This window comes from Bos indicus x Bos taurus, chromosome 23 (genome assembly GCF_003369695.1).
Source record: "Bos indicus x Bos taurus breed Angus x Brahman F1 hybrid chromosome 23, Bos_hybrid_MaternalHap_v2.0, whole genome shotgun sequence".
Classification (NCBI taxonomy): Eukaryota; Metazoa; Chordata; class Mammalia; order Artiodactyla; family Bovidae; genus Bos; species Bos indicus x Bos taurus.
Window position 1 is genome coordinate 28,673,022 of NC_040098.1, and position 22,046 is coordinate 28,695,067.

Here is a 22,046-nt window from a genome sequence, read left to right on the forward strand (position 1 = left end):
TCTTAGTTACGGCATGCAAACTCTTAGCTGTGGCGTGTGGGGTCTAGTTTCCTGACCAGGTATCAAACCCTGGCCCCCTGCATTGGCAGCGTGGAGTTTTAGCCACTGGACCACCAGGGAAGTCCCTGAACTCAATATTTTTTATTTGGGGTTATAATCCAATATTTATTGTGATTTCGCTGCTGAAATTGTTCCAGCTTTGTTCATAGGGAGCTTTTTCAGGTTGGCTTCTGTGTCCCTTTGACATGCTCGATTTTGGGGAATTGCCTTCCTTTCCAGACATTACAAGGCATTCCAGGCTCATCTTGTAGTTTTTTCTGTCTTAAGCCTACAATCAGCTATTTTTCTAAAGACCCATGGTTCCTTTTATTGGAGGGTGTTTTAGCCAAGATTTGGGCATTGAGTGCTCATTTCACTTTTCTAAAGAGGACAGAGTTTCCAAGAGCTGCCCGAGCTCATACAGGCAAACAAGAGGCTATCCTTTCAGCACCACATAGAGCTTATTTAGTGCAAGCTTTACTACCCAGCACAACGGCCAGTTTTCCACATGTGCCTTCATTCCTTAAAGTTTCTGTTTTTTTTTTTTTTTTTAGCCTGTAGGGCTGAAACATTAATAATTTAATTTCCTGATATTTTGAGACTTCCCTGAAAGAAAATTTCAAGTTTCATTAAGAAGTTCCACTTAAAAAAGTAGAGTAGCCAAGAGGAAAAGACGGCAGAAGGAGGAATCAGTTACATTTTTCTTCCATTCCTGCCGCTCTTTCCATGTCCCTGCGCCAGGCAGGGCGGGGGAAGGATGGCTCTTGGACTCTGAGAGAAAAATAATGATATGGAATCGCCTTTCCCAAACCCCTTGATTTCCGCTTTGTCTGTGCCCATGCCCTCTCCCAGTCGTTGGCCTTTTCCTTCCTCCAACCTCAGCTAGAGCCCAGCCTCTTGCCTGGAGCCTGCTCCCCAGGGAGAATTGAGCCATTCTTAACACTGGAGGGCAGAAGAGAAGAAGAGAGGTCGGGTCTTGGGGATGTGGGAGAAGGCGCCGCAAGAATCACACGTGGAGAATGCAGCTGTGGACCAGGGAGGGAAGAGGAGGGTGGGACCCACTGGGAGATTAGGACCGACATACATGCACTGCCGTGTGTAGAGCAGATAGCTAGTGGGAACCTGTCATAAGGCGCAGGGAGCTCAGCCCCGTGCTCTGTGGTGACTCAAAGGGGCCCTGAGAGGGAGGTCCAAGAGGGAGGGGATATATGAATGTATACAGCTGATTCTCTTCATTGTACAGCAGAAAGTAACACAACATTGTAAAACGATTATACTCCAATTTTAAAAAAATGGTTAGAACCAGAAGGGCTTTCAAATGAGGGTGAAATGTGAGTGACCAGAGGGCAACTGAGGACATTTCCAACGTCTCCATTTAGGAGGGAAGGGAGGGCCCTTGGGTACAGGAGCAGAGAGCCTTGCCCGGGTCTGGATGAGATTCACCCCCACCCTCACCCATCCTCTGACAATACCTCATCCCACATCACACTGAGGGGCCCTTCGGGCCCAGGTGCTCCACCAGCCAGAGGTATTGTAGGTCTTTTTCAGGGAGGACCCCCACAGCAGCCCAGCTCTTGGCAAGTCTTGTCACCCCCTCCATGGCGGGTCCCTGAGTCCTGAGTTCACCGTCTGTTCCCTCCCTTCCTGCAGCCAGGTCAGCACTCTGCTGACAGCTCAGCCTCTCAGAGCTTGATTGCCCTCAGGGTCCTCCTTTGTCAGTGACCACAACCCTGGGTGGAGGGCGTGGCAGGGGTGGATCCAAAGAGAGAGGGAGCGGGGGTACCTCGACTCTTCCTCCCCAAGCGGTGCCTTCTCCCTCCCCCACCTCAGGACTTTCAAAGGCTGGAGCAAGAGAGACCCAGGACCCCACACCTTGCCCGTAAGAAGTCTGTGCACAAGGGCGCTCACCTCCAATCCCACTGCAGTTTTACTGCCCGCCTGGGACAGTCCTGGGTATGCAGAGGGCGATCCAGCAGTGCTCTTCCTTCACATATCTGCACGACTCAGTTCCTCACCTGCTTCAGTGTGTCTTCTGCTCAGCTGTCACCTCCATGAGGCCCACCCTGACCACCCTCTTTAAAAGTGCCACCTCTCCCATTACCTTGCATTGTTGTTGACTTTGTATTATTTTTTCTCTGTATCCCCTATCATTTTCGAACATACTGTGCAGATCTCTTTTCCCAAAGAGGACCTCAACAGCACTGCCCCACATGCTCTTACAATTGACCTCTCCACCCCCTGTCTACAGCTGAGGGCTAATTCCCCTCTTCTTGAATCAACCTGTAAGCATCAGGAAAGCAAGTGTTTTGACTATTCTGATTAAATAGCCATCAGTCCTAGAGCAAAGCCTGGCACAGAGGCACTCACTCACTATTTGTGAAGGGATGAATAAATGCTGTGACAAGATTCCTTAAAGCCGGGTCTGAGGCTTGGAAGAGGGGAGTTTGCTGGTGTTTGGTTTTGGAGGTTGTCTTAGTCTGCTCAGCCTGCCATAACTAAATACCCCAGGCTGGGTGGCTTAAGTGACAGAAATTTGTTTTCTCACAGTTCTGGAGACCAGAAGTCCAAGATCCAAGTGCTAGGAAATTTGGATTCTGGTAAGGGCTCTCTTTTAGGCTTGTAACTATCTGTCTTTTCACTATGTCCTTACATGGCCTCTCCTCTGTACAAAGTGGGGGTGGAAGGGAAGAGAGCTGGTGTCTCCTTCTCAGAACTGCAAGCTTTATCAGACGAGGGCCCCACCCTTATGACCTCATTTAACCTTCAGTGTGTGTGCATGTATGCTGTCATGTCTGACTTCTAGTGACCCATGGATGGTGGCCTGCCAGGCTCCTTGTCTGTAGGATTCTCCAGGCAAGAATGCTGGAGTGGGTTGCCATTTTCTACTCCAGAGGATCTTCCCGACCCAGGGATCAAACTCGTATCTCTTGTGTCTCCTGTGTTCGCAAGCAGATTCTTTACTACTGCTGCCACCTGGGAAGCCTACAAATGTAAGATGGGAAACCACGAAACTCCTAGGAAGAAACATAGCTTTAATACTCTTTGACAGAAACTGTAGCAATATTTTTTTTGGATCTGTCTTCTAAGGCAAAGGAATAAAAGCAAGAATAAAGGGGAGCTAATTAACATTAGAAGCTTTTGTGTAGGAAAGGAAACCACCAACAAAATGAAAAGACAACCTATGGAATGGGAGAAAATATTGCAATAAAATGACCAGTAAGTTAATATCCAAAATATATAAGCTGCTCGTACAACTCGACATCAAAAAACAAATAACCCAATTAAAAAATGGGTGGAATACCTGAATAGACATTTTTCCAAAAAAGACATACAGACGGCCATAAAAAGATGCTCAGCATCACTAATCATTAGAGAAATACAAATTAAAACCACAATGAGATATCACCCCACACCTATCAGAATGATTATTATCAAAAAGAACACAAATAACAAATATTGGCGAGGATGTGGAAGAAAGGGAAATTCTGTAAACTGTTAGTGGGGATGTAAATTGGTGCAGCCTTTGTGGAAAACAGTGTGGCTACTTCTCAAAAAACTAAAAGTAGAACTACTATGTGACCCAGTAATTCCACTCCTGGATACATATTCAAAAAAATAAAACTAATTGGAAAAGATGCATGCACCCCAATACTCATACGCATCATTATTTATAATTGCCCAAGTATGGAGACAACCTGTGTCCATCAACAGAGGAATGGATAAAGAAGATGTTACATACACACAATGGATACTACTCAGCCATTACAACAGCATGGATTGACTTGAAGGGTATTGTGCTAAGGGAAATAGGTCACAGAGAAGGACAAATAATACTGTGTGATATCATTTATATGTGGAATGTAAAAGAAACTAGTGAGTATAACAAAAAAGAAAGAGGGATTTTCCTGGCAGTCCAATGGTTAGGACTTGGCGCTTTCACTGCTGTGGCCCAGGTCAAATCCATGAAGTGTGGCCTAAAATACAAGCGAGAAAGAAAGAAAAGAAATGGACTCACAGATATAGAGAACAAACTAGTGGTCACCAGTGGGGAGAGAGACGGGAATAGGGGCCAGACAAGGGTGGGGATTAAGAGGTACAAACTGCTACGTATAAAATTAAATACAAGGATAAAGTTCAACACTGGGAATATAGCCAGTATTTTACAATCACTATACATGGAATATAACCTTTAAAGTTATGAATCATGTTGAACACCTGTAACTTTTATTGTACATCAACTATACCTCAATTAAAAAATACAATCACACAGAGGGGGTTAGGGCTTCAACATATGGATTCTGAGGGCCACATCTCAGTGCATAACAGGGGTCTCCTGTGACGTGTATTTGCTACCCACCAATTGGTCTTGGTTTCCTGAGCCTCTCCTCTCTCAGTGCCACCCTGAACTCTTGGTCTTGCCACATAAGCTCAATGGACAGGCTGTGTCTGTGTCTTACCCACCATCACCTGCCTCTGACGTCTCTTGGGCCAGAGAAGGGGGGTCCGTCTAGATTGTGGGGTCATGGGTGGCTGCTGTCCAAATTGCAGCTGTGGCTCAGTTGCCGCATGGGGGCTCCAGGGAACCCTTCCTTGGCTTGTGAATCCCACGTCTGCTCAGGCTGCTGTAACAGACTATCATAGAGGATGAGGAGTCCAAGATCAAGGTGTCAGCAGATGTGGTGTCAAATGAGGGCCGTCTTCCTGACTCACGGATGGCTGTCTTCTCACTGTGACCTCCCATGTAGAAGGGGAAGGGAGCTCTCCAGAACCTCTCTTTTATAAGGACACTTACACCATTTGTGAGGGCTCCACCCTCGTGACCTGACCTCCCAAACGCCCTACCTCCGAATACACTGGGGATTTGGTTTCAACACAAGAATTTCTGGGGATACAAACATTTAGTCTATGGCACCTGAAGTCCTGGATCAGTCATCAGGGTAGACTTGAGACCTGGGGCTGGGGTTGCCGAACTCCTAAGTTCAGAAGGTGGGGGTAGCAGGGAGCAGGGCCTGAGGGGTCCAGTCTGAGGATCTGGGTGGTTGGGTCACCAGAGAGGAAGGAGGTGGGCTCATCCCAGAGTCCTCTGGAAGTGAACTGTGGAGGGTGTAGGGACCGCCACTAAGAAGTGGGCATTTTTGGTCATCTGGGTCTCATTGCTGAGGTCCCTGAAGCCCATGGTGGTGTCCGGCCCCCACAGTATGCTGAGCACTTTATCCCCAGGCGCCCCTTGACCTGGCGTGGAGGCTCTGGTTGTCTAGAGGAGGGAGGGATAACTGAAGAATGTGACAAGCCATTCATTGAGGCTGGGCTCAGACATGGCAGTGAGGTCCTAGCGCAGGAAGTGGGACCCTGGAAACCCTGGGATTTGATGCCAGAGTTGGTCCCCACAGGGACAGCCCAGCACCCAGAAACCCTCTCCAAATACCACCCGCAGGTGTCCCCTCGACTGGCCTTTCTCAGGTCACGCTCCTCCCTGGCTCCATCTTCTCTCCTTGTAACCTTCAACCCCCTTATGTCCTTATTTCTGCCCTACCCTCACTTCCCCTGGAGCATTGGCTCCTTCCTGAACCCGGCTCACTGGGGGCTGTTCCCACTCCGGGATCCCACCCCGTGTCCTGAAATGCACTGGACTGATTCCCAGGTACAGAGGTCCTCAGCTCAGCAGCGGCAGGAACAAGCAAGTGATAAGGGCTCAGGAGGCCTAGGTCCCATCTCAGGAGACTGAGGGCACTGTGTTTCTTGTGGGGTCCATCTGGGACCTGGGAACCAGTTGTTACGGCCTGGAGGCACTGTGCTTTGAGGCAGAGTCCACGGTGACTCAGTGGGAAGGAAACGTGTGTCAGTGTGGAATTTGGGGAACACCTCATACTCCCCAGACTGATAGAGGATGGAGGCCCCTTCTTGTGTTTAAAGCCTTATTCTGGTTCTGGGAGCTGCCAGAGACTCGGGGAGGGTTCTGGCTGAATAGGAGAGAGCTACGTCTCCTGTCCTGAGCCCTGTGGCCACACGGGGGCGCCAACACATTGCTCTGCGTGGCCTGGAAGGGTCTGGGCTCTAGATTAGTCAGAGATGGCTGACCTCAGGACTGAGTACCAATGTGGGGAAACAGCTTCTGAGCAGCTCTGGACTCCACTGGTGTCAGGGTCAGGGGTGGTCCAGGGACGGGAGGAGAATAGAGTTCTTATGCTAACTCTGAGGTTACCATCCCTACCCTGTGATTCTCCTGCCTCTTGGTGACAATGCCTGGGAAAATGGAAAATAAGCATTTTCTTCTACACTATTTCTTTTCAGTACTCCTTGATGTAGCAACAGTAACAATATCTGTATAAGTTTTTTCTCAGGAAGAATACGTGAGAAATTGATAAAATGCTCACCTCTGGCAGAAGACCTAGGTGCCAGGGATCTGGGGAGGAAGGAAAATTTTTCACTTGCAAATCCTTTGGAATATCTTGAAAGATTTTTGAAAAATATGTTGCACTAAAAATCCCTCTTGGGGGAGGGTATATGTGTATATCTATGGCTGACTTATATTGATGTTTGGCAGACCAACATAACCAATATAAAGCAATTATCCTTCAATTAATAAATAAATACATTTTAAAACAAAACAAACAAAAATCCCTCTTGGGAATTCCTTGGCAGTGCAGTGGTTAGGACTCTGCACTTCCACTGCAGAGCAGCCCACTTTCAATCCCTGATCTGGGAACTAAAATCCCACAAACCATAAAACACACACACACACATCCCTCTCAGTAACAATAAGGAAAAATATAAAGAAAAGAAAACCTATAAAAGAAAAAATCTTTCTCATTTATGAGACTCTTTCCTATTTACTTGCAGTTCACACGCTATGGTCCTATGATATGATTCAGGCCTCACTGAATCACTCACTCATTCACTTACCCATACATTCACTCAACAAGTATTTCTAAAGCAACAACCAGGCACTATTCAAGGAGATAGGAATACAGCTGTATACGATCAAAGTCTCTATACTTGTGCTCATAAAGCTTATGTTCTAGAGGAAGGAGAGAAAATAAACAATTTTGAGTGTGGTCCTCCAGCACTCACAGGGTATTCACACCTCAGAGCCATCCAGGCTGTTCTCTGGCCTGAGAACTTGACCCCCAGACAGCACTTCCCTCCCTGACATTCTCTTCTACTGTCCTTACTGAGAGCCCCTCCCTGCGTGGCTCACCACATCTGGGTCTCCAGCCTCCCTCTACCCACTGCCCTGCGTTGATTTTATTTAAACCCTAGTTGTCGCTAAGTTATTCTGGCTCGGTGACCCCATGGACTGTAGTCCTCCAGTCTCCTCTGTCATGGGATTTTCCGGGCAAGAATACTGGAGTGCATTGCCATTTTCTTTGCCAGGGAATCTTCCTGACCCAGGGATTGAACTCGCACCTCCTGCATTGGCAGGTGGATTCTTTACCACTGAGTCACCTGGGAAGCCTCACACCATGGTCACTAATGCACATTTTCAAGTGTCATTATTTAATTGTTTATTTTCTCTCCTTCCTCTAGAACATAAGCTTTATGAGCACAAGTATAGAGACTTTGATCGTATACAGCTGTATTCCTATCTCCTTGAATAGTGCCTGGTTGTTGCTTTAGAAATACTTGTTGAGTGAATGAATGGGTGAGTGAATGAGTGAGTGAGTGAATGAATGAGTGAATGAATGCACAAGCAGCCTGGCACATGCACAGACACACACTGCCACACACATACTCTCACCCACACTGACACATACACACGCAGAACACACTCACATACACACATTGTCACATTCACACATTCACACATTCTCACATGCACATACTCTTGAAGCCTAATTTTCATTCAACATTAGGTTGTGGACATTTCCCATGCATTATTATTTCTAAAAGTTTTCTCCAACTTATTGTGAAACATTTCAAAGATATCTCAAGTTTGAAGGAATAGTACAATAGCCATCCTAGATATAGTGGTGTTAATATCTTGTCATATTTTCTTTGTGTATGTAATAAATTATATTTCCATGATTTTTGCTGAAATCCTTGAAAATCACTTGCCAACATCCTGATCCTCATCCCTAGCTATTTCAGTGTCATTTCTTGAAAAGGAAACTGTCTTCAAATAATATTATTATCATACTGAAAATAACTGTAATTCCCTAACATTATGAAATGTCAAAGTAATATAAAATTCTCTTAATTATCCTGCACATGTCTTTCACTTGGAGAGAGGAACGCTTGGTTGTGCCATCTCTGAATTTTCCTTCTCTTCCCTCTCTCCAGCCCCTAATGACAATTCCAAAGAAAACTGAAAAGTAGACACATTTTTTCCTACTTCTTTTGCAGCTTTTTGAAACTCAGTTTTATGACATAAATCATCTCTTGTTTGGGAGCGACATCTCAATGTCTACATAACATCCCACAGTGCGATGAGCATCTTGGGACAGTTGGGAGTTGGCACTTGGGACACAGTTGCCCTGGGCCTTCTGTTCTCCTTATGAGGGTAGAAGAGGGACCCCTGTGCCAGGGTCACCCCTGGCTCCCTGAGAACTCACACCTCCAACAGCAGGAGTCAAGGCAGACCTGAGCCCTCAGGGTGAGAGTGCACTCACGTAATCCTCGAAGACCACTTCTCACCTTCAGGCGTTCCATCCCAGAGTCAGCGGATCCAGAGGGGTCCACACACAGGAACAAAGACCCAGCCACCTCAGCCCTTGTCATCTCCACCATCTTCTTCACCCTAGAGCCCAAGTGAGAGCCCCAAACCTCTGATCCTCTCCACCTTCATCTCCCTGTCAGCTGCCTTGACCCACCGGGACTAACCTCATTATGCGCTTTCCCTGTTTGTCTTAGTCATGACAAGCCCCCAGATAGTCTGGCCTCTCATCTGTGTTAGAGGCTCTGCACAGCTCTATTCTGTCTCCTCTTCCACCCCTCCTCAGCTCCTGAGGGTTTTCACAGCGCCCCCTGGAGTCCTCAGACACTGACCAGCAAAATCTCCAACGTCCTCCTTCGGATGTTCCCTTCACCTCACAGCTCTGACAGAAACCTGGGTCTCCTCGAGGACACGGTCCCTCTGAAGTCCTCTGATACTGTTTCCTCGTCCATGGACCTTGTACCCCTGTACCTGGGTGTGGGTGGGGTCCTTCTTATGACTCCCTGCAGACCTTTCTCCCACCCCCTTCCCTAACATCCTCCGGTCTGACATCAGGTTAGAGCCCCCACGCTGCTGGTTGTGGGCCTTCCCCATGGACACCCAGCCCGTTCCCCTCATTGCTTCTCTCTCACAGCTCCTGACTCACCATCACTGACTCCGACAATGTTAGCTCCTTGGTCTTGGGTGATTTCAACATGAGATGTTAGGCTGAACAGTGGCCCTCAGTGAGGTCCATGGCCAAATCCTTGAACCCGTGACACATTCTGTCTACACAGCTCTGGGTTTTGCAGGATAGGAGGTCTCAGTTCCACTAAGGGGGCACTCTTACAAGGGGACACGACAAGGGTCCCATTGAAGCATACCCTATGACTGCCGCCCGGGAAGCTTGGATTCCATGTGCCGAAGACCAGCAGGTGAGAGGAGGGGTCCTGTCTTCTCTAGGCAGATGTGATTGAGCCTGGTCCTCGGGAGAGACGGAGTTGCTGCTACATAACTGGTGCAGGAGGACTACACGGGGAACTCAGGTGAGAGACATGGGTGCCTGCTGCTTCTCCCTTGTCCCAGTGAAACTATGAGTGTTAGGTGCGGTCACCCAGTCTGAGAAGGGTTTGATTTCCAAGGGTCCAGACGCCTCAGGTAGGAAGGTTTAGGACACAGCCCCCAGGTGAGGCACAAGGGCCCCTGCTCCTGTGCGCTAAGATCCAAGGCAGCATTTATGCAGAGACCCTGCTTCCCAGGGCTGTTCCCAGACAATGACAGGTCGCAACAGTGACCCTAAGGGAGGCTCATTTCCTGGAGACACAGGACTCCTCCTAAGGCCATCTGTGGCTTGGGGACTCTTCTATGGCCTTGCTCAACTTCACTTCCATTGCCTAGGGGTCTAGAATAGTCCAATGAACCTTCTCTCCTGTCCGCCTCTAGGGGTCAGATTGCATCTTAGTCCTGCAGGCTCTCCCAATGTTTTCTGCCTGCCTCACATTCTCTGACAAGTGTTTCCCCTAATAAAACACCGGTGAGTTCAGTCTTAACTTGGCAATTGCTTCTTGGAGGACAGGGACTAACAAGATCATTTTCATTTGTGCACCAATAACCTATTACTTATTTCAGCTTATAAAATCTTTCTCTTTATCCAGCTTCTCCGACCAACATCTGCTTCATTTCGCTTGTCTTTTTAGTATCCAAGTTATATTTGTTGCTTTAAGACACTAAGTTTTAGGATAGTTTTCTGTTCAATAAAGCTAAGTAATAAAGCTCTCTTAAGTCTTTATTATTCTATGGATATTGTCTAAATCTATTTCCTTGCATTTTAAAAATGCTATCTATACTTAATATCGGAGAAGGCAATGGCACCCCACTCCAGTACCCTTGCCTGGAAAATCCCATGGGTGAAGGAGCCTGGTAGGCTGGTCTCATGGGGTCGCAAAGAGTCGGATACAACTGAGCGACTTCCCTTTCCCTTTTCACTTTCATGCATTGGAGAAGGAAATGGCAACCCACTCCAGTGTCCTTGCCTGGAGAATCCCAGGGACGGGGGAGCCTGGTGGGCTGCCGTCTATGGGGTCGCACAGAGTCGGACACGACTGAAGCGACTTAGTAGCAGCAGCAGCAGCAGCATACTTAATATTTCTAATTACTCTCCTCTTGTTCTCTCTTTTACTAATTTGGACTTTTCTCTTTCTTCTCCTCCCCCTCAGCTTTCTTCCTCCTTCCTTTCTTTCTTTTTAATTTGAGGACTCCAAATATATAAATTAATACTATATGGTTGTGCTAAAAGGAAGCATTCTCAGGACACATATGCTGAAAGTGTGATGCCATTTATATACACATTCCTTTTCTTCTTTTTTTTAAATAATTTGATTTATTTATTGGCTGTGCTGGGTCTTTGTTGCTGCACAGGCTTTTCTCTAGTTGCAGTAATCATGGGCTGTTCTCTAGTTGCGGTGCACAGGTTTCTCATCTCAATGGCTTCTCTTGTAGGGCACAGGCTCTAGGGCACTCAGGCTTCAGAAGCTGTGGCATGTGGGTTCAGTAGTTGCGGTTCCTGGGCTCTAGAGAACAGGCTCAACAGTTGTGGTGCACGGGCTTAGTTGCTCCACATGTGTGATCTTCCCAGACCAGGAATTAAACCCGTGTCTCCTGACTGGCAAGAGGATTCTTTACCACTGAACCACCAGAGGAGCGCCGACACATTCTTTTTCAATTAACACCACATTGCAATTCAACTATACTTCAATAAAAATAAAATTTAAAAGTATAATACCAGATATATGGAATAAAACTAGAAGAAATGAAGTTTTTGTTAGAGTTTGAAAAACATGCCAGGGTGATCTGCACTGCAAGTGAGTTTCAACACAGGAAGTGGGTTTTACCTCTTGCTTTCTGTCTTTCTGCTGAAAACAGCTTCCTCTGGAACAACCACACAAACAACATGAACACTTACACAGCCCTAGTGAAAATTTAAATTGATAGTAGAACTTTGGAAATAAAATTAGCCTTGTCTAGAGCAACTTCACTTTCACTTTTCACTTTCATGCATTGGAGGAGGAAATGGCAACCCACTCCAGTGTCCTTGCCTGGAGAATCCCAGGGACGGGGGAGCCTGGTGGGCAGCCGTCTATGGGGTTGCACAGAGTTGGACACGACTGAAGCGACTTAGCAGCAGCAGCAGCAGAATGGTTACAGTACATATATCATATAATCCAACAGTCTTACTCTTGATCATTCACTCTGGGGGGCTGCTTGCCTATGTGTCCCAGGAGACATGTACACTAATGTTTATGACAAAAATTGAAACGCCATATGTTCACCCAAAGGAAAATAACTGTGGTACAATCACGAACTATAAAGCTTTTCCAGCAGTAAAGTGAGTGAATCTTTCTATCAGTTATCAGATAACTCACCTACCCATAACACTGAGTCATGGAAGAATACAAGCTGTATATGTTCATTGAACAGGAAGGTCAAAAACAGGCCGAACTAAATAACATTTGGTTTGGGGGTATATGCACTTACTGTAAAATCATTAGAGAAACTCAGAGGAATAGTAAACACAAATTTCAGGATAGAGGTTATATATGGGAGATGGGATTGAGAAGTGGCTCACGGTAGCTTCTTAGTCTCTGATTCTTTTTTTTTTTTTTTTGACTGCACTGCATGGCATGCAGGATCTTAGTGCCCCAACTAGGGATAGAACCCATGGTTGCTGTGGTCGAAGTGTGGAGTTTTAACCACCGAAACATCAGACAAGTCTCCTTAGCTTCACATCTTATCTCAGAGGTGGGTTCCGAGGAGTATCAGAACTCCTTAAACTGGTATTTTTGAAACTGGAGTTTGTGAACCATTCCAGATTAATTTTTTTTTCAATGAAAGGGAAAATTACATACCAAAGTTTAAGGATCCTTAGTAAGACCTACTCACAGTAGAACTAACCCATAGCCAAATGTTGTGAACCGTATTCGAGAGAGAGAATCCAGGATGCCACAGAAATATCTTTGTCTAGGCCGTTTGCTCTTTTGTTCACTGGCATCTCTGTCAGTTTTCTGCTGCACAATGTTTAATCTGATGCTTAAGGTCTTGTGATGGCTTAGACACGTCACTTACATTAACTTTCACATTCACCTGGCTTAAATACATTTATGGAACCAAAAAGTGCATTTTGCTCCGTGTAAATTAAGATGGAAAAATATAAAGGAATATCATCTTTGATAATATTACCTGATGAGATTTCATTTTAACTAGAAAAATAAGAATCTCATGGGAGGGAGATGGGAGGAACGTTTAGGAGGGTGGGACACGGGTGTACCTATGGCTATTTCTTATTGATGTATAATAAAAAACCCCACAAAATACTGTAAAGCAATTATCCTTCAATTGAAAGGAAAGAAAAAAAAAAAAGAATCTCTTATTTTAGTCTCCCTCCCCACTCCGAGCTTAGTATCATGACAACAGTTTTGATGTGACTCATTAGACAGGAATGGCTAATTTTGATCTAGGAACAAAGTTTTACCTGGATCAGAATTGTCCCTTGGACTTCAAGGAGATCAAACCAGTCCATCCTAAAGGAGATCAGTCCTGGGTGTTCATAGGAAGGACTGATGTTGAAGCTGAAACTCCAATACTTTGGCCACCTGATGCAAAGAGCTGACTCATTTGAAAAGACCCTGATGCTGGGAAAGATTGAGGGCAGGAGGAGAAGGGGACAACAGAGGATGAGATGGTTGGATGGCATCACCGACTCGATGGACATGGGTTTGGGTAGACTCCGGGAGTTGGTGATGGACAGGGAGGCCTGGTGTGCTGCGGTTCATGGGGTTGCAAAGAGTCGGACACAACTGAGTGGCTGAACTGAACTGAACTCAATTGTCCATAGCTACCTAATCATTTACATATAGCTACTATATGTTTTCAGTGTATAGAATTTGCAGGGAAATCTTAGAGACCTTGGGGTATCTCACTTCTCTGTCTCAAACTTTTATTAGTAGTAATAGTGTTAGTCACTCAGTTGTGTCCGATTTTTTGCGATCCCATGGACTATAATCTGCCAGGCTCCTCTATCCATGGAATTCTCCAGGCAAGAATACTGGAGTGCATTGCCATTCCCTTCTCCAGAGGAACTTCCCAACCCAGGGTTTGAACCCTGGTCTCCTGCATTGCAGGCTGATTCTTTATCATTTGAGCTACAGGGAAGACCTGCAAACTTTTATTATTACGTTCCAAAAAGAAGTTTGAAGCACTCAAGAATAATTGACTAAAGGAAGCATTTGATTTACAAAATCCTGAGAGAATATTTAATTTTGATTTTAACATGTGGGTAAATTCTTTTATATTCCTCCCTTCCAGAAGTGGAGCTTCATTTTCTGCTCTTGAGTTTGGGTTGGACTTACTGATTCACTTAAAATCTTTTATTTGTTTGGCTGCACCAGGTCTCAGTTGCAGCATGTGGGATCTAGTTTCCTGACCAAGGTTCCAACCTGGGCACCCTGCATTAGGAGCATGGAGTCTTTGCCACTGGACAACCAGGAAGCCCCAGTGATTCACTTGTAACAGAGAGCAAGCTGACATAATGGCGTGTGACTCTGGGCCTATGATATCAAACACAATGCAGCTTCCATCTTGGCTGCCCTCTCTCAGATCACTTGCTCTGGCGGAAGATTGCTGCCTAGTCATTAGCTGCTTTAAGGAAAGTTAGTATGGCTTGGAACTGAGGCCTCCCAGGACGATCCAGGAGGGAAATGAGGCCTCTTCCAACAGCCATGTGGGTGACCATGTTTAATGTGAATTTCTTGCCCCAGTTAAGCCTTTGGATGATGCAGCCTTGGCTGACAGCTTCATCGAAACTTATGAGAGGCCCTAACCAGAATTCAAGTAAACCTCTCCTGAAATTCTGATTCTGGAAAACTGTGGAACATAATAATTATTTGATTTTGAAATTCTCACTCTTACAGCAGTACACAATTATTACAGCATCCAAAGAAAATAATGGATTATTGCATTTTATTTTTGATCTGTTGTAAATTAACAATAGGATGTCAAACATAGGGCTTCCTTGGTGTATCAGATGGCAGAGAATTTGCCTGCAATTCGGGAGATGTGGGTTCGATCCCTGGGTCAGGAAGATCCCCTGGAGAAGGAAATGGCAACCCACTCCAGTATTCTTGCTTCGAGAATTTCATGGACAGAGGAGACTGGTGGGGTCACAAAGAGTTGGACACAACTGAGCGACTAACACTTTCTATTAAACATACCATTTGGTTTTAAAATTTAAGGAGAATCCCCATGGTTAAATGGACAGAAAGCATGTTATTACTATTTACAAAATTTTATTTATTTGAATTTCCATTACCAACTGTAACCCAATTAAACCCAAAGGAAGAACAAGGCTATATTAGGCAGATTCTAAGACAGCCGGCAATAACCAACTGCTCATTATTCACATTCTCCCAGTTGTTTGATCAAACACTAATGCAAGTGGTACTGTGAAGGGATTTTTTCATATGTAATTAAGTTCATATCAGTTGAGTTTACAACAGGGGATGATCATGGGTAATCCAGACCTAATCAAGTGAACTCTTAACCAGACTAGGTTATTACTGAACAAACAGTGAAAGGGATGCAGAGTGAGGGAGGGCTTGAAATGGAGGGGCCCACATAGCAAGGCATGCTGGTGGCCAGAGGCGCTGAGAGCAGCATTCTACCGACCTCAAGAAAGGAAGTGGGGACCTCAGTGCTACAACTATAAGAAGTAAAATTCTGCAGAGAGTTCTGCATGAGCTTGGAGGAGGACCTTAAGCTCTAGTTGCAAACACAACTTCACGAAATGCTGAACAGAGACCCTCTCCATACTGCACCTGGACTTCTGATCCACAGAACTGGGAGCATTGAAATGGCTCTTGTTAGAGCAACTACATTTGTGGTAACATTTTATGCAGCAATAGAAAACTAATGCACAGGCTCAACTGTGCAACATATAAAACATTTTCTCCACTGGAATGAATTTATGAACTCTCGCAAATGTTGAACAACATAAAACCTTTCCTAATTTTTCTACTTTAAAACATTTTCTGATTTGTATATGATGCCATCAGACTTTAATACAATCAGGTTTGTTTATTTCATTTGTTCAACAATCATTAATTTAGTGCTCACTAGGTATCAAACATAGCTTTATATGCTGGAGGTACAGCTTTAACCAAAACAGCTTTAACACAAAGCCCCTGTGCTCATGTGCCTTACATTCTAGAAGCTTTTCAAGAGTGAGATGGAGCCACTGGAATATTAAAAAATGTCTGAAATGACACTCCTGACCACTGTGGGGGGAATAGTCCATGGTGAGGTGAGGTGGTGGCTCTTGTGCCACAATTCAGGGATGAGAAGTAGGTGGAGACTAAGGGGAGAAGAGGGCCTGAGGGATGAGAGAGACAGAGAGAAGGGCTAGAGAAGCAAGAGGTGTGGAGAAGAAGCAGATGTAAAGCATTCTAAAGCAGCGACACTCTCAGGTTTAAATATGATGTTACATTGATTTGCTTAACAGGTATTCTTTGCATCTTGTATTTGCTCTGTTCTGTGAGGCTGCCTAAAAACCAAATGTCTCCTTATGACAATCAGGTTAAAGAAAATAATACCAAGTGCCCAATAAAATGTGCACATCGCTTAGGTGTGGATCACAAACATAGACGATGCAGGAGTGTTCGTGAAGGACACTGATTGCACTGAACACTTGCAACTTTGAGGGGATTAAAGTTTGTACACTCTGGTTGAAATATAATGTGTTAATAATATTTCTTATTTTCTGTATTCTTGATGCTCTGCCATTTGTGGTCTGGATAACTGGGGAGAGACTTGCGCTCTAGAGCTGACCAATTCTTAGAGACAGCAAAGGGCTTGCCCAGGAGCAACCTTTTCTTTGCAAACTAGACAATCCAGAGTCCGTATCTGGAACCACCTCTTCTATAGCAGAGCCTGGCAGGCTACAGTCTATGGGGTCGCAAAGAGTTGGACATGACTGAGCGCGAACACACACACATACACACTTCAATCAGGTCTTACATTCCAGGAAGCAATATTCCTCTGCTCTCATTATCCAGGGCCAGGTACCAGGCACCTAGAGACAGGCCCTGTCTCCCAGAACCTGCCAATGACCTTATTCAAACCAGCCAATCCTAAGATGTTTCTCCAGCCCTCCTTTGCTTTCCCTCAGCCCTGAGGAAAATGCCATGAAAGTTCTGAGCCATGCTTTCTCCCTCTCCTTGACCTTCTGGCCAACCTTGGTGCTTCCCCCTGTTGCTCTGTGTGGTGTGCCATACCCCCTCCTCTCTGAAAATGTAATTAGTAAGAAATCTTCTTTCAATGGTTTAGCCTCTCCTGTCATCACCTAGTCATTGTAGTAAATTACTGCATAGGCACAGGTCTTCTGCAGGAAGAAACTGTGCTTCCATGGGCTTTTCTGTATTGACCATGTGCTGAGACTCTGACAGGAAAACTCGGGGCTATGGAATAAAGGTAATTTTAAAGTATAAAAGCCTGGAGCCATGGTTTGGGAAAGTGAAGTTATGAACTTTGGTTATTGCAGAGGTGTTTAGACACATTCACACGGGAAGGGTGAAATCATTACTTTTACAGATTAGATGCTCATTCAGGGGACATCAGGATTATGGTTAACAAGCAAACAGGAAGCTGGTCTCTATAGGAATCTCTACATACACAACTGCCCCCAGTTTAATGAGCATACCACTGTTTCTTCACCAGCTTTCCTAAGACCAGGTTGCTCTCTGGCACCCTATTCCTTGGAAGTTTGTTTTTCCTAGGAGAGTGCCCTAGGGATGAGTGAATAGGGATGCAAGTCAGGGAGAGGGAACTGGGGAAGGAAAGACAAAGGGGCTGATCCCAGCCTGGGGGTTTCTCCTTGGAACCTAAGGTTTCTCCTTGGAACCCAAGGAAAACCAAGGTTTCTCCTTGGTTTTCTCAAACAGTCCCAGCGCCAGGGAGACAAAGTGCTCTTGGTGCAGCCTTGAGAAGAGGGGCGGGGCACAAAGTCCCAGGTGCCCTGGGTGTGGCGCTCAAGGTCTCAGGTTCTAGGGGCGGGGGTTGGCGTCTGGGACACGGAAGCTAAGCACTGGGGATTCCCCATCACCTCCCCACAGTTTCACTTCTCTCTCAAACTGTGTCAGGTCTTTCTTCCTGGAAACCTATGATGATGCTCCAGGTCTCGGTCTATTGGTTTCTAGGGAAGCCAATCAGCGCCACCGCGGTTCCCTGTTACGAAGTTCTCAGACTAGTTCGAACTCACATTCGTCCAAAATCCCAAGCATGAGGGTCACCGAGCCGCGAACCCTCCTCCTGCTGTTCTCGGGATCCTTGGCTCTGACCGAGACCTGGGCGGGTGAGTGCGGGGTCGAGACGAAATAGCCTCTGCAGGAGAAGCCAGGGGACCTCCTGTCTGGGGCGAAGGACAGCCGGGGAAGACGCGTTTCTATGGCCCCGAGACCAAACCCACTACCTCGCCCCCGTCCCGTCCTGACCCTCCCCTGTCCCTTCCGAGCCTCCAGCCCTCTCCTCTCACCACTCGAGTCTTCCACCGGCCCTCTTCCGTCTCGCACGCCCCCTCGTCCCCTTATCCCCTACAGGTCACATTCACCTCGGACATGGGGACCCGCGCCCAAAGGAGCGTCGGCCCGGGTGGCAGCCCCTCCCGGTCCCAGGGGTCCACTCCTTGAGGTACTTCCATATTTTGGTATCGCGTCCTGACCTCGGGAGGGACCTTTATCAATCTGTCGGTTATCTGGACGACACTCAGTTCGTAAGATACAACAGCGACACCGCGAATCCGAGGGTGGAGCCGCGGGCGCCGTGGATGGAGCACGAGGGGCCGGAGTACTGGGACCGGCAAACCAACATAGCCATAGAACATTCGCAGGATTCGCGGTCGAACCTGAAGGTCATCGTTGGCAACCACAACCACAGTGAGCTGGGTGAGTCTCAAGCCCTGCATTCCCCTGCGATGACCGGGGTCCCCTGAGTTCCCCGGTCCGAGGTTTTGCCCCCGAGGTCAGGAGATCCTCCGACCTCTCTTCGGTCTGGGAAGAGCCCACTAGGAACTAGGATTCACAGGGATTGCGTTTTCAATTTAGGAGAAAAACGGGCTCTGAACAATCACCGCCCGGGAGTCTGGAGAGGGAGGAAAGCTAGGTTGAGCGCTGGGCGGGGCTAAGTGGGCGGTGCTAACCGCGGGGGCGGGGCAGAATCGCACAGCTTCCTTTGGCTGTCTGGCTGCGACGTCGGGCCGGACGGCCGCATTGTCCGAGGGTACGAGCACTTCGCCTACGACGGCGCGGATTACATCACGCTGAACGAGGACATGCGCTCCTGGTCCGCGGCGGGCACGGTGGCTCAGATCATCCGGCGCAAGTGGGAGATGGAGGGAACAGCGGAACGGTACCGGGCATACCTGGAGACCGACTGCGTGGACTGGCTCCGCAAATACCTGGAGAAGGGGAAGGAGACGCTGCTGCGCGCAGGTACCAGGGGCCCCGGGCCCTCCCAGATCTCACCTCAGGTTGGGGCTGTACCTCCAACTAGCCCAACCTTAAGGGCAGAAGCATAGGCTTGACACTAGCATTCTTCCCCCTCTCCTCCACTACTTGGATCCTTAGAGTAAGGCTTAAAGATTCTTACTCAGTGTCTGAAATGGCATTCCTGACCACTGTGGAGAGAATAGTCTATGGGTGGCAGGTTAGGTGGTGGTTCTTGTGCGACAGTTCAGGGATGAGAAGTTGGTGGAGACTAAGGGGGATGAGGGATGTTAGAAACAGAGAGACGGGCTAGAGAAGCAAGAGGTGTGGAGAAGAAGCAGATGTAAAGAATTCTAAAGCAGTGACACTCTCAGGTTTAAATACGTTGTTACATTCATTTGCTTAACAGGTATTCTTTGCATCTTGTTTTTGCTGTGTTCTGTGAGGCTGCTTAAAAACGAAATGTCCTTCTCAGGACAATTAAAGGATTCTGTCTCTCTGGATGTGGAGGTCTCTGAAATAATTTATTAGCAGATTTCTTTGACTTTGGCCTAAGTCTTAGTGCTTTACTCTCTCACCTTTTTCTCTGCCCCATGCCTTCTTCACTGGCCACCTGAGCTCCAGATTTTTTGAGTCAACTCGGTCTTCACCTAGGTCAGGACCAGAAGTCTGTATTGTCTCACTCAGAGACCTGGAGCCTCCTACCCTGGGCTGTTTTATCCTGTTTCTAGAACTTCTCAAAGCATAGGAAGTTTTCCCATATCCTGGGGTCCAGGCTCATGTCTTTTGCACTTTCACCTCTCACACCATTTATTCCCTCCATTCTCAGAATGGTCACAGAAGTGCCCCCTCATGTGGGCTGTTAGAATTAATACAAAGTTCCTAAATTTTCTCACCTTTTTCCTCAGTTCCTCCGAAGACCCATGTGACCCGACACCCCATCTCTGACCGTGAGGTCACCCTAAGGTGCTGGGCCCTGGGCTTCTACCGGGCGGAGATCTCACTGACCTGGCAGTGTGACGGGGAGGACCAGACCCAGGACATGGAGGTTGTGGAGACCAGGCCTTCAGGGGATGGAACCTTCCAGAAGTGGGCAGCCCTTGTGGTGCCTTCTGGAGAGGAGCAGAGATACACGTGCCATGTGCAGCACGAGGGGCTTCAGGAGCCCCTCACCCTGAGATGGGGTAAGGAGGGGGATGGGGCTGGAGCGTCCTCTCAGATAAAGCAGGAGCCCTTCAGGACTCAGTTCAGCAATGTCAGGGCTCAAGCCTGAGGTCAGGGCCCTTCCCTTGCCTCCACAGAACCTCCTCAGACCCCCTTCCTCACCATGGGCGTCATTGTTGGCCTGGTTCTCCTCGTATTGGCAGTGGTGGCTGGAGCTGTGATCTGGAGGAAGAAACGCTCAGGTAGGGAGAGGAGTGAAATCTGAGTTTTCTTGTGCCCCCAGGGGGTTTCAAGACAGAAAATGTCCAGTCTCTTGCCTCAGTGCTGGGAGGCACCATCTACATACACGCACTTACCCAGTCTGAGGCCCTGTTTCTAACACTCTTTTTTTAAAATAATTTTATTTATTTATTTATGGCTGCGTTGGGTCTTTGTTACTGTGCAGGTTTTCTCTAGTTGCAGGGAGCCGGGAGCTACTCTAGTGGTTGTGCGCAGGCTTCTCATTGCAATGGCTTCTTTTGTTGTGGAGCACTGGCTCTAGGGGGTGTGGGCTCAGTGGTTGCAGCTCCCGGGTTCCAGAACACAGGCTCAAGAGTTGTGGCTCAGGGACTTGGTTGCTTCACAGCATTTGGAATCTTCCTGGACCAGGGATCGAATCTGTGTCTCTTGCATTAGCAGGCGAATTCTTTATCACTGAGCCACCAGGGAAGCCCTCTAACACTCTTTTGAAAGGCATGTGTGTAAAAGAGGATTACCTTCTCACTTTGATGATTCCCGTAATGGGGATCTGATTTCTAGCAGCTAAGTATAGACATCTAGAAGGGGAGTGGTACAGTTCCCATAAACCCTCTTTCCTCATGTTTCTCAATCCTGCCCTGGATCTGCATTCACGGTTCTGGAAACTTCCCTGGGATTCAGGACTAAGGGATTCCTATAGAACCTCAAGGCTCTGCCTCCCCCCAGGCCTCTCACATGATGTCTTTTACCCACAGATGGAGATGGAGGGAGCTATACTCAAACTGCAAGTAAGTATGGACAGGTGTGTGTATGGGTGAACCCTGAGACTCTTGAGATAGTGTAGATGGGAACCCCCTGGAGGGGTTCACCCACCCTGTATTGTCTCCTTTAGTCTTAACTCCTGTGGGCTCTGACCAAGTTCTGTTCTATCCCAGGAGAAGACAGGATCTGAGGCCCTAATGTATCTCTCATGCTCCTAAAGGTGAGACTCTGGAGGGCCTGAAGTGGGAGAGGGGTTGGGTTATGGGGATGCTCTGGATTTGAACATTTTGAGTAGTGGAAATTTGTTCAGAATGTCCCCACCTATGATGACTGACCTGAATTTATTCTTGATTATTTTCTTCTATAGTGTGAAACTGATGGCTTGTGTGGAACTGAGTGAAGAAAGTTGTGTTCACGCCCCCACTCTATGACTTCAGAACCCAGACTTCTCTTTTCGTAGAGATGTCTGAATGTGTCTGTGTTCCTGTACTGTAATGTGAGAAAGTGGGGAGGCTGACCCACCCCTGCCCACAATGGCCTCCATTTCTTCCCCCCACCATTGTGTAATGGTATCATAGGTGTTTGTGTATCATCGTATTGTTTATTTACATATGTGCAGTTCTTTGTTGTATATCAGTGCTACCTCAATAAACCTGTGTAAAAAATATCATTTTGAAAACATA

General features: G+C 47.0%; 1 protein-coding gene across 4 annotated transcripts; it reads left to right on the forward strand.

The window, feature by feature from the left end:
• The first annotated feature begins 17,961 nt into the window (after nucleotides 1-17,961).
• LOC113881805 (BOLA class I histocompatibility antigen, alpha chain BL3-7-like) lies at nucleotides 17,962-22,046 on the forward strand. 4 transcript variants are annotated; one of them, XM_027524910.1, is made up of 8 exons: nucleotides 17,962-18,071; nucleotides 18,316-18,660; nucleotides 18,931-19,206; nucleotides 20,109-20,384; nucleotides 20,502-20,606; nucleotides 21,283-21,403; nucleotides 21,537-21,583; nucleotides 21,731-22,046. In XM_027524910.1, the coding sequence occupies exons 1-7, from the start codon at nucleotides 17,999-18,001 to the stop codon at nucleotides 21,559-21,561; spliced, it is 1,221 nt and encodes a 406-aa protein (XP_027380711.1). In that variant the 5' UTR covers nucleotides 17,962-17,998; the 3' UTR covers nucleotides 21,562-21,583; nucleotides 21,731-22,046. The 4 variants fall into 4 exon arrangements, with proteins under 4 accessions (XP_027380711.1, XP_027380710.1, XP_027380712.1 ...); XM_027524909.1 differs by having other exon boundaries at nucleotides 21,283-21,389; XM_027524911.1 differs by having other exon boundaries at nucleotides 17,963-18,071; nucleotides 21,357-21,403.